At 34.7% G+C, this 13,024-nt stretch overlaps 1 protein-coding gene and 1 long non-coding RNA gene across 2 annotated transcripts in view; one reads left to right on the top strand and one right to left on the bottom strand.

Annotated features, from left to right (window-relative positions):
• LOC141416441 (uncharacterized) overlaps nucleotides 1-13,024 on the bottom strand; it is a 205,325-nt gene that overhangs the window by 16,336 nt on the left and 175,965 nt on the right. The gene's annotated exons all lie outside the window — the stretch shown is intronic.
• On the top strand, nucleotides 7,869-8,480 carry LOC109679373 (ubiquitin-conjugating enzyme E2 C-like). The gene has a single exon (XM_020154600.2). The coding sequence runs from the start codon at nucleotides 7,869-7,871 to the stop codon at nucleotides 8,397-8,399; it is 531 nt and encodes a 176-aa protein (XP_020010189.2). The 3' UTR covers nucleotides 8,400-8,480.

Raw genomic sequence — 13,024 nt, 5'->3', positions numbered from 1 at the left:
TAGATTCAACTGGTGATTGTCATGTTAAATGAAATAATCCAGACTCATAGGCAGAATCTAGATGCTTTTTAAAGACATGAAAGCAGAAGTAGGATTATTTGGGAAGAGAAGGAGATTAAGGGAGGGGAATAAGAGTGGGTAATGGGATGAAAATCATCGAAGTATATTTTATGTGTGTATTAAAAATGTCACAATAAACCCTTTATTTTGTAAAATTGATATACCCTAATAAAAAGTTAATAAAAACTTATATCACTGATGAATTCTATCAAAGATTTCATGAGTAAATAATACTCATTCTAAATAATTCTTTCAGGAAATTGAAGGGAGGGAATACTTCCCAATTCACTCCATGAGGCTAGTATCATTCACATAGCAAAATAGTATAAACAAACTTATTAGAAAAGCAAAATTTCTTATAGAGAGATGAAAATCTTCAACAAAACTTTAATAAATTAAACATAGCATTGTATAAAAAAGATAATATGACAATTAATAACTAGATTGGCTCAATATGTAAAAATCAACTACTTTAACTCACTATACCAACATACCAAAGAAGAAAAGCCTTATGATCATCTTAATAGATTCAGATAAAGTATTTGACAGAAATCAATATCCATTTAAAAAACAAAAAGAATAAAAAGCTCTTGGCAGACTAGCAATAGAAGGGAATTTAATCAATGAATGAAGGACATTTAAATAAATGCTAAGATCATACTTAATATGAAAGGCTAAATGTTTTCACATGAAGTTTAGCAACTAAGAGAAGATGTCCACTCATACTGATTTTTTTCAGTATTGCACTAAAGACTTAGCCTGCATAATAAGGCGAGATAAAGAAACAGTTATAATTTAGATTACAAAGTAGCTAATAAATCTGACCTTAATTGCAGATACCATGATTTTCTACAAAAAAAAATAAATGGAAATTGAAATTTTGAAATAGTCTTAGAGGTTTCATTGTCTTAAGAAACCTTGTAGACTTATTTTTTTCCCAAGATCCTCTTCATGGAGAACAAATACAACCTAAAAAGGGAGTAAAAGAGAACTCCAAACCATGACTAAGAAAAAAAGATCCAGGTTGGGATGGTAGAACTGAAACAGCTGTACAGAGGCAGTTATATTGCCTACCTCTAGCAAGCAGAGTTGTTTTTTCCCAACCCCCAACCTAGCAAAACAAAGCTACCCTTTCCTCTCCAGGATTAAACAGGAATCATTTGATAATGTCAAGTGAAACTAACACTACCAGCAACAGAAGGATCCATTGAGAACCCTGCCTTAATTAAGAGACCAGAGGAATTATTCTCCTTCCCTTGCCAGGCCTGATATTATCCTGTTCTGCCAAGACGAGTGCACAGAACCAGTAAGAAGAACATAAATTTCTACTAGAATGAGATCCAGCAAAAACAGGCTAAGATCCACATGACAAATCTAAACAAGATGAATGCCTGCTAAGTAAATGTTTACAGGCACTTAGAGTCCTATAGCAAAATAGAAAAACATCTAGAATTCAATTGTAATTTACCTTCAAAGTAAGCCTCCCCACCAAAAGCAAAACTTTAATGAGCTAAGATAACCCACTGTCCACAACACGAAGTTGAACCAGATATTGGAATTGCCTAAAAAGGGTTTTAAAGAATACATCATAATAATATTTTAACAATCAATTAAGAATTCTTCTGTAACAAAATAAACCTAGAAAATCTCACAAGAGAATAGAAGTTACTAAAAATAATTAAATAGAAGTTATTGAACTAAAAAGCAGCATAACTGAAATGAAAAACTCTCTGTACATGTTCAACATTAGAATGGTAATAACAGAGAAGACAATCAGTGTAGTCAGGAACAAAAAGTTGGAGTTACATATCCAATCCAAACCCCCAAAAAGGAAAGGGAAAAAAGACTGAAAGATAAAGAGACAGTAAAGAAATAATAGCAAATCCCCACATCCTTGAAGTCTCAAAAGTTAAGGAGAAAAAGAAAGGGCCTAAAAGAACATATGAAGAAATAGTGTCAGGAAGCTTCACAAATTGGATGAAAGACACATATCTAAAGACCAAGTATGATAAATTCAAAGGAACAGACACCAAAACATCATAGTTAAGGTTTTTTGTTATTGTTGTGCTGGGTGGGGATAATTGTGGCATTTACAAAAGTTCTTACAATGCATCAAATATATCATACTTGAATTCACTCCCTTCATTCTCCTTTATCTTCCCCTCCCCCATTCTTGGAACAGTTTCAAAGTTTCAACAAGTATCACTTTTCCATTTACATACATGTGTACACAGTATTTGTACTATATTGACCCTTCCACACCCTTTCCTCACCTCCTCCCCCCTCCCACTAGTACCAACCCACCCCCCAGGCAGGATCTGTTCTGCCCTTCTGTTCTCCAATTTTGTAAAAGAAAAAAAATGACATATTTTGTTTAAGATAGATCTATAGGGAGTTTCATTGTAAGAAAAGAATCTTGAGATCAGCCAGAAAAAAAGGATACATTATCAATTTAAATGACAGTGATTTTGTATTTGAAACCAAACAGGGAGTAGGACAAGCACAACAATCTTTGTCAACTGCTGAACAAAAACAGAACTGTCAAATGAGATTCTATTCATGATAAATTCAAGAAAAAGGAGACATTTTTAAAAATCTTCTCAGATGAAAAAAAGATTTTTCTCCTGTATATCTTTTAAAAATTAGCTAAAGGAAGATCTTCAAACAGGAAGGTTTCTAAAAGAATCTTGAAACATTAAGAAGAAACAATGAGAACAGAACTATGGATAAATGAAATATACTTTAAACCAGCACATATGTACATTGTAATGCCCAGAGTAATAATATAAAAATCAAACAAAAAATTAAACTCAAAAACACTCTAAATAAGTCAAGATGGAATTCTATAAATTTTCAAGTAATGCACAAAAGGCTAGAAGCAGGAAATGAAAAGACAAATTATCATGGCAGAGTGAAGCATTAAAATGTCAAAGATTACCTTAAATATAAATGTTCTAAATACATTAGTCAAAATACAGATTTTCAGAGTTTATTTTTCAAAAAGCAAAGACCAGCTGCTTACTGCTTACAAGAAACATACCTCATATTTAACAACATAAGAAGTTTTAAAGTAAAAGGATGCAAAATGAAATGCTATATAATATTGATGCAAAAAAGCAAGTGAGGCTATATTAACATCTGATAAAACAGAATTTAAAGAAAAATATTCTAAAGACTAATGTTATATAATAATGAAAAAGTAGCTCACCAGGAAGATAGCATTATTTAAAATGTGTTAGAATCTCAAAATAAATCAATATGATTCCTATGCTTCAAATCCAGGGATTCGTTTACTACAAAGTAACCTAGGGGTGGGAAGGTATTTTGTGGTGATGAAAATACTCTATATCTTGATAATGTTGGAGATTGCACACTCTGTACATCTGCTAAAACTCATAGTATTGAATACTAAAAAGAAATTCTCCATGCATGTAATATTTGAAATATTATATACATTACATAATATGTATCATATATATCACACATTATAATTAAATTTCTAAATTATACCTCAAAAATCATTTTCAGAATTCTATGAATCAATATGAAATTATCATTAAAGATCTGTAGAAGAGATATTTAAAGAATATAATTTCCATACTTCAAAAAGCATGAGAAATAATTATAAGATTAAAATTTCAGAGCCAATGGAGCTATTTAATCTTATAAATTAAAAAAAAATCAGCCATGGAATCAGAACCAATTAGAACATTTACCTACATACCTGGTTCTTTTAGTGAAATTGTATCCTCCCAAAAGAAAACAATTGGGCAAGTTCCATAAATATAGTAATATCTCAAATCCTCAAGAAGGACAGTAATAATGTGCTGATATTATTTTCCATTTAATCATTATGTCTTTTCAGAGAGTAAAAATACTCTTTAGTAACTATCAATAAATTGTTTTACCATGCCCTCTTTAGGGACTTTTTTTTTTTTTTTGGCACTACTAGGGTTTGAACTAAAAGCTTCACACTTACAAGGCAGGTACTCTACCACTTGAGCCATTTCTTCAGCCCTTTAGCCACTTTCAAAGAAATAAAATCATCAGTAGTAGACATATGATTGTCTTATTAATTATATCAGAATTCATCATTGCATCTGTTGAAAGTCTCAAGGTGATATTTCCCAGGTTTATCCACTGATCCTATCAGCATATGAATGTTATCTGAAAGGTAATTAGTTTTTTTTGTCATTTTTGTGGTTTCTCATTTTTTTTTTGGTTTTTTATTATTATTAATGTGCTGGGTGGGAGTACATTGTAGCATTGACAAAGGTTCTTATAATGTATCAAATATATCACACTTGAATTCACCCCCCTCCACTGCTCTCTTTCTGAAAAGCAATTGTTATTGAGTCTCTGTTTTAAAATTTAAGAGAGGTAACCTGTTATTTTGTCATGATGCAGCAGTTACATTTCACTCTATTCCTGAACACTAAATTAATCATACTCCTTAGCTAGTCTTCACAGAATTACCTTATATAGTTTTGTTCATCCTCTTTTGCTCCTGCTCATCAATAATTTACATCTGTAGGTACAGAGTTGTTCCACACTTTTGGCTCCATGTAGTTCTACATTTACTTTCCTTATAGAAATGCTAAGTAGACAAAACATTTAACCACAAACACTAAAGTAAGCCAAATAAATACTATATTCATTCCTCTGCTTCAGACATGCACCCCCACATTTTCACCTACTGTTCAAAAATAAATACTTTAATCAAATTTCATCAACATATACATAATTGTTTCCAAATACATTCGCTTAATTTGTGACAGAATTTTACTCCTGTCACACTGACTATTGGCTCTATTCAATTGTTCCTTATGCACTGCTACACTGTAACAGATGGACCAGGAAACAGAAAATGTCCCATTGCCCTTCTCCTGTTCTCTCCCTACTGCATTCATGCTCAGTGCTGCCAGAGTGTTGCTTAGGAAATAAAAAGAAAGAGTTATATATCCAGGCAAATATAGACACAAAAAAGAAGAGATTACATAATAGTTATTGCAATAGAGGGCATTCTGGAACCTATTTTCTGGTCACAGAAACAGAATGCTCAAAGCCATAGAGGTAGAAAAGTGGCATCCTAGGACATTCAGCTCAGATGTGTCTCATGTCCCCTTTTTCCTCCATTGTTTCTTTTAGCTATTTATTGAGAAAACCTATAGTAAACTTCGGCTGATTAAAGGATGAATATTTCAATTTTTGATGAGAATTTTTAAAAAATATTTAGAGTTTCTCACAGTAATGCAGGAGAGTAAAGAGAATTCCAGAGTCAACAGTGGTGAATATTCTTGCCTCCTACATTATTCTAAGTTTCTCTTTAGTAACTACCCTTTTTAATATTACTTGCTTTTCTCCTTTTACTGCATGCATGTGGGAAAGACAGAGTCAGAGACAGAGACACAGAGAGGAACAGAAACAGAAGGATGAAAAGAAAAGAAGAAATGCTCATAAGTAAATCTGTTATGTTTTGAATGCCACCCTCCAACCTTATGTGTTAAAATTTTAATCCTAACTGTAACAGTGTTAAGAGGTGGGACCTTTTAGATTTGATTATGTCATAAGGGCTGTGACCTCATCAGTGGATTAATGTCATTATCTATGTATAGCAGTAGTAGCTTCCTGATAAAAAGGGTGAATTTGACCCCTTCCCTCTTCTTTCTTTTGCCCTCCCACCTTCCACAATGAGATGACATAGCAAGAAGATTCTTGTTGTCTATGCATTCTCTTCATCTTGAACTTGCCAGCCTCCAGAACTATCAGAAATAAATTTTTGGTCTTTATAAATTATCCAATCTCAGGTATTCTGCTGTGAAAGCACAAAATGGACTAAGACACTAACCAGTTGGGCAGTTTACCCCTCTCACTAATACCTGATACAAAGTGATTAGAACACAAGGTACAGGAAAGAAGATCTTCCCCTTTGTTTGGTCACTTGCAGTCTTACCAAAACACTGATTTCATTACACACATTTGCAAGCAAGAAGAAATGTCCCACAATGGTAGATTTCAAGATGGGATTTGCACGCCCCCTATTGGCAGAGCAGAATTATGACACTTGGAACAAGAAAGTGATCTAGTGGTGGCCATTAATATTTTCTAGCTGAAAACTTTTTTCTTGGCAGCCAAAATTCTTGTTCCTTTATAATTGGATCCAGGAACATCCAGAAAAACAAAAACAAAGTATGTTTCTTTCTTTCTTAGCCATAACATTTCCTAACTAGCTCTCTCAGGAAATAGTGGATCCTATACTGATACAAGTCAGGTATGTCTCCTCAGTAACAATTTTTATTGTCCTAAAACAACAACCTAGAAGAAAAAAATTAAAGATCCCTTACTGCACAATTTAAAATACTGTTGTTCAAGTATATGAAACTACAACATTGACAAACTTTTATTTTGCCTCTATTATTTGTGACAGGAACTACAGCAAATATGTTACTAAAAAATTTTTTTTCTTAAAAATTCACAATTATTTCTAACAATTGGAAGTTACTGGATGCTGGTGAATGAATAGTGGTACATTCTGGAAATTAAATATTTACTATTATTATTGATGAATTACAGTAACTTTCCTTTTAAGTGTACATTCTTCTTACTAATGTATTATGCTATATTACAGTCACAAGTGTGATCTAGGGCTACTAAGATATAAATATATATATATATATATATATATATATTTCTTCTTTTAAATTTTCCTTCCACTTATTCAAATAAGAGTGAGTCATGGTACTATTTCCCATGCTTTTTTCTCTGACCTTTAGACTTATCCTTGGGATGCTAACTAAGCTATTAGTAAGATGCCAGCAGACAGAGGTGAACTTAGCTCTTGTGTGTCCTTTCTTTCTTCTTCCAGCAGTCAAGTACAGTTCTTTCTGAAATTGCAGAAGCCTCTCAAGCATATAATTTATGGCTTCCAATGAGTTTGAACTTCATGCTTGAAGTGATGCACAAATAAGTGATTTAATTCATGCACCTGTATCAGGATTTTCTCCAGCCATAATGAAATGGGTAACTAGTTCAGAATTTCCCTAAGAAGTATTGCAGCAAGACATCAAAAAGGCGCTGATTGGCATATCTGGGCAGGAAAAGGAACACCACGCTTCCAGGAGTGCTGTGATAGGCATCTGGGTTTCGCCCTTGAGAAAAAAATTGAGCATTTTCTGGCTCCCAAGGCCAAGCCCTTTGACTTCAATGATGTACAATTTTCTCATTACAAACACTATTGCACCCACAGGAATTCCTGTCAGCCTTCTAATTATTTTCTCAGTTTGAAATAAGACCTTGTCTTTAATAAGAGAAAGAATTTGTCATGTGATTGTTTTAGCATCCACACAGCAGTATAGAGAAAGGATGCACAAGGGAAACACCACAAGGACTTGAGAAAGGAGGAAGGCACTTTTGAAAATAAATGCAAACCATTCCCCCTACTGATTATCAAAATATAAGTAATTGTGTTGCTGTCAATAACGGTAGTCTTTAGCTAGAGAAATTTAGGAAAACAAAGGAAATACAAAACATTGCTTTAGCCCTCTGTCTTTGATTAGAATGTTTTCATAATTACTGTTGATGGGGTCACACAATTCCTGCATTATTGTCCACATAATCCGTAATCAAGATTTTTTGGGGGGAGTTGTCTTGTTTTGTTATTTTTAATTTTTAAGATTTATTTTAACTGACATATTAAAAATATACAAAGTGTACATATTAATAGGAAGATGAATTGAGTTTTGAAATCACAGAGTATCGAGTTGCAGTCGTGTTGTCAGAGTTCCTGTCTCCTTGCCAGAGCCGCCCCGATGGCCTCCCAAAACCGCGACCCAGCGGCCTCTGGCGTCGGTAAAGGAGCCGAGCCGAGCGGGGGCGGCGCCCGGGGTCCTGTGCGCAAGCGGCTACAGCAGGAGCTGATGAAGCTCATGATGTCTGGTGACAAAGGAATCTCTGCCTTCCCTGAATCAGACAACCTTTTCAAATGGGTAGGGACTATCCATGGAGCAGCTGGTACGGTATATGAAGATCTGAGATATAAGCTCTCCCTAGAGTTTCCCAGTGGCTACCCTTACAATGCACCCACAGTGAAGTTACTCACGCCCTGCAATCACCCCAATGTGGACACCCAGGGTAACATCTGCTTGGACATCCTCAAGGACAAGTGGTCTGCCCTATATGATGTCAGGGCCATCCTGCTCTCCATCCTGAGCCTGCTAGGAGAACCTGATATCGATAGTCCTTTGAACACACATGCTGCCGAGCTCTGGAAAAACCCCACAGCTTTTAAGAAGTACCTCCAAGAAACCTACTCGAAGCAGGTCTCCAGCCAAGAGCCCTGACCCGGACTGTCCAGCCTCTCCTGGGTAGTCCATATTTTTCCTTAGATGATCTGTCTTTTTCTTGATTTCTGTGTAGGACCCTATCTTGTGCTGTGGTGTTATTTTTGTTTTGTTTCTGTTTTAAATTATCTGGTTGAGCCCTTGTAATGTAAATTAAATAAATATTGTCTTGGTTGTTTTTGTACAAAAAAAAAGAAAGAAATCACAGAGTATCCACATAATTCAGTTTCCATATAATCCACAGCCTCTGTATACCTGTAGTCAATATGGAGACTCAGTGACAGTCACACCATCTTTAAATTGTCTACCCAGTAGAACATTTTGAAATAACAGAAGTATTTTGTATTATACTGTCTAATATGAGAGTCACATAAGAGACCATAGCTATTGAGCACTGAAAATGTGGCCAGTGAAGCTAAGGAACTGAATTTTTATTTTATTTCAATTTAATCAGCATAAATAGCCACATGTAACCAGGGTGGGATGTATAGATGGGATGCAGGGATGATGTCAGATTTTTGTAGTTGAAGAGTACAATCTGTCAGTGTAGAAAACTTGTTCATGAAGTTTGTTTCCCAAGTTTCTTGAATGAAAATAGCAAAATGTGGAAGGGAAAATAAAGTTGAGAAAATATTAAGTTAGATCAACTTTAGAATATTCAAATGACAAGATGTTGGGCAGGGGGTTGTGAAAGTACAGCACAGTGGGAAGGATTGAAGAATTGATTTAGATAACATTATAGATATCTCTTGTTACAATTAAAGGAAAAAGCAAACAGATGTGTATGAATAGAAGTTGTTTTGTAGATTTTGGAATAGAAAATTAGTCTTTTTAAAGTCTTCTATTTTTCTCAGCAGAGTAGGAGGAAAGGCCATCTGCCCAGAGAGTGGAGGGAAGGGATAGGACTGTGGGACTCTACTGCTCATTTCTGGAGGACATTATCCCTACTTAGTATTTCACCTTAATTCCCCCAGGCGGGCTCACACATTTTCTCCAGATGTATTTGATTACAAGGTATGATGTGAAAAGTAACAAAAGACCTGCCTGCCTGAAAAGATCTCTCAAAAGGACCTCCAGCTCTCCTGTTTTTCCTTCTGTTTGTGTCAATACTGTGATTCTTTTGGGAAAACGCATACTTTTATTAGGATAAAACATGAAATAAAGGACAAGCACTCAGGTGCTTCACATTAAGACCAATTAGTTTATCTAATTAGCCCTTTAAACAATACTACCACAATATGCAAGTCAGAGAAGAAGTAAGAAAAGTTTCTGGTCATGGAGGTCCCTTCTTATCCTGGGCTTCTAGTAGCTAAGAACAATATTGATCTTGAGAGAAGGTAAGGACAGTGCCAAAAAGAAGAGACAGAAGCATTGAAACGAAAGCTTGGCTCATAGTTATTTTCAAAGTTAAGCTTAAACATTATGTGATACATTCTGTATTATCAAGTATCTAATCCCCACAAAGCACCTTCTACAGTGAACAGCTGGTATGGACCTAAATTCACAGAGAATAGATGTGGCAGCTTGGGAGGAAATGTATAGATCTCCCTGAAGCATAAGAGCTACTGTGAATCATAGTCAAACTTATGTAATCAACTCTTGCTAAGGTTAAGGTGAAGGGTAAAGACAAATTATTGCAAAAAGAGGAGCATGGATTGTTAGTCCAGTAAAAAAAAGTTCTTGATAGGAGAGGTGAGGGTAAAACAATGTTTTGAAAGACAGATTCTGAAAATCCTGTATTTTAGTCAGCCTTTGTTGCTGACTAAAAGGAGAAAGAGTGCTGCTTACAAGGAGAAAATTTTATTTTGCCTCATAATTTCAATAGTTTTAATCTTTGGCTGACAAACTCTGCTGGACCATGGTGGAGCAGAGTATCATGATGGGCAGAGTATGGAGAAGAAAAAATGATCACATCATGGCATCCAGGAAACAGAAGCAGAGACAGAGACAAGATAGAGCACTCATCATCCCCAGCACCCTACTTCCTCCAGGTAAGCTCCTCCGCGACACTTCCAGCACCTCCCAAAATAGCACCACCATCTGGTGATCAAGCCCCCACAATGAGGTAAGTGACATTATTCCCTCAAACCTGTTTGTTGATGAGAGGTCTATTTCTCAATAATTTGGTTAACCATTTTTCCCAGTCTGAAGAGGAGGGCATCCACATATTTCCCCAATAATTGTGAGAATATCCTTGAAAATTACTTATTAAGCTCTGTATCAAATATGTAAAGGAAAACAGATTTACATAATTCTACCACATATCTATTTTTTGCAGACCCCTTTTAAGGCCATTCAATCATTTCCTATTATCCTTGGATAATTAGATGTAACAGAATAACCTGAAATTTCTCAACCAAAAGAAGAAAAATTGAGAAAAAAAAAAAACCAACATAAATTTTGATAGTTTTTACTTTTCAGAAGCACATTTGAAAATTTATCTATGAGGAAGCAAAAGAGGAAGCACGTGACTAAGTGCAGCTGGCCCAGCACTAATTTATTAGCTATGCTTAGGCAGAAAGCATACTGACATATCTTCACTGCAGTATGATGCATACGCCCATGACACTGTGTGTGTGTGTGTTCACCAAACCTGCCTGTGGTATAGAAGTATTGTATAAAAACAGTGAATAAATGAATAAATATATACAAGAATGCACACAGGCATACAAAAATGCCTAGACAGGTTCTGTAAAATCAGTTCAAAAATCATTATTTGCATCATACAATTTAAAAATACACATTGTTTATACTTTTTAAATTGGTTAATGTAAGTCAATTCAAATTCTGAACTCCTTAATAATTTGACATTTTCATAGCCACATGGAAAAATGAGTCTGGCAAAATTGTCAAGGTAAAGATGAGGGCAAAAAAGCCATCTTGGGATTGGACACAAAAAAAAATGTTGGAGACAGATTAATGTTAATGTTGAATTCTCACTGCGTATTATTATATAATCTTCTGTTTTTAGTGACTGCTGCAATTTCTATTCCAACAATAATTCACATTAAAAACTTTAAGTTATTATGTCTGGATTTTGTCTACAATACATAAAGTCTACTTGAAAAATAAAGAGTTAAAACAATCACATCAGCCAAGCGTAATAAACCAAATCATATACACCAAACTAATAATAAATTCAAAATAACATTTTCTTATCTAGCATAGTTTATCTCTACATATTACCTTGATAATTGTTGTCATTGCATGAAAGAAAAATTGGAATCTTTTATTAATATTTTTAAGAGACTCAATGAAAATAACTGTGTTACCTAGACAAAATATAATGTGCATGGATTAGTTCAGCTATTTTGTAAACCTGAGAAAAATAGACAACATGCATAAATATTCAACAAAACTGAGATAGACATTGACATTGTTCTGGCACTCTGGAATGTATTTCAGTTCATTATCATGTTCTTGCCATTTCTAATTTGCTGTTGGTTTTAGTTATTGGTTGCACTTTGAAGCATAAAAATAATAAAATTAGAAGAACCTCGAGGTACTAAGAACTGGTTATTTGACATCCACATAAAACCTGGCTTCATTTCGCAGCAGAGCACTATCAATGGCACACTCGATGATGATGGCTCTCCTAAGGCCATGCAGCACTCTCCATGAGAAGACCAAGCATCTGCTCACTATAGCAAGCAGAAAAGTTTCAGAGATTTTCCATACACCTATTTATGTCTATTTAGGTATGTTTGTAAATATATTTATACTCCCTGCTGGGGTAAGTTTGGATATATGAAACATTTGGAGGGCAAAGAAAATTTAGGCTCATGGTAAAAGTAAAATTTCCTTGTGGGTGAGGAACTTATCACCTTTTATAAGAATCATAGGTTGAATCATTTTAGATTTTAACCCAAAATGATAACTCCATAGTCTCATTTGAAAACAATTCTAATAACATTTTGATAAAGATGAGCTTAAGGTCAGGGTGGCGATAGTGGTGATATACCATATAGGGAAAAAATCTTCGGATGACTAATACAGAGAATCCTGCTGAACATTATACGGGGCTTGCCTCATGGCAGATGTTGAACTGAACACTTCGTATAAGAGTCTTTATTTAAGTCTCAAAACAACTCTATGAAATGAGCATTGATACGTTTGTTGCATGCATGGGAAAAGCAAGGATTAAAGATATGGTCTGCTTTGTATTCTGTCACATTCTGGTGGTATGTGGCAAAACCCAGACCAAACCCATGTCAGAGACTCTACAAGTCAGCATTCTTGACCATTAAACAGTTGTCTTATTATTGCATTGCTGCAGATTGTGTGCCTGTACAATTGCTTCACTCTTTTTCCCTCTCTGTTTACTCCGTGTGCCCATTTAAATAAGCACTCTAAAAATGTTTAAAGACTGAGTCATTTCACTCTCTTCTGGATGAGATGAGGAAGCTAGCCAAGCCCATTTGTCATTCATACAATTTTTCTCTAAAACCACTTGTGATGCTGGGTAATAATCCCCAGATGGAAGTCATTAAAGTTTAATTTGTATGCATATGTAACATCTTGCTTTTCAAAATCTTTCTGACTTTACTCTTTCTATTACTGAAGCTAATTGATATGTATATAAGAAATAACTAATTAAAATGAGTGTAAAGCAGTTTTATCAAATA

This window comes from Castor canadensis, chromosome 14, assembly GCF_047511655.1.
Source record: "Castor canadensis chromosome 14, mCasCan1.hap1v2, whole genome shotgun sequence".
NCBI lineage: Eukaryota > Metazoa > Chordata > Mammalia > Rodentia > Castoridae > Castor > Castor canadensis.
Note: the sequence above shows the minus strand (reverse complement) of the source record. Positions and strands in the feature narration are given on the sequence as shown.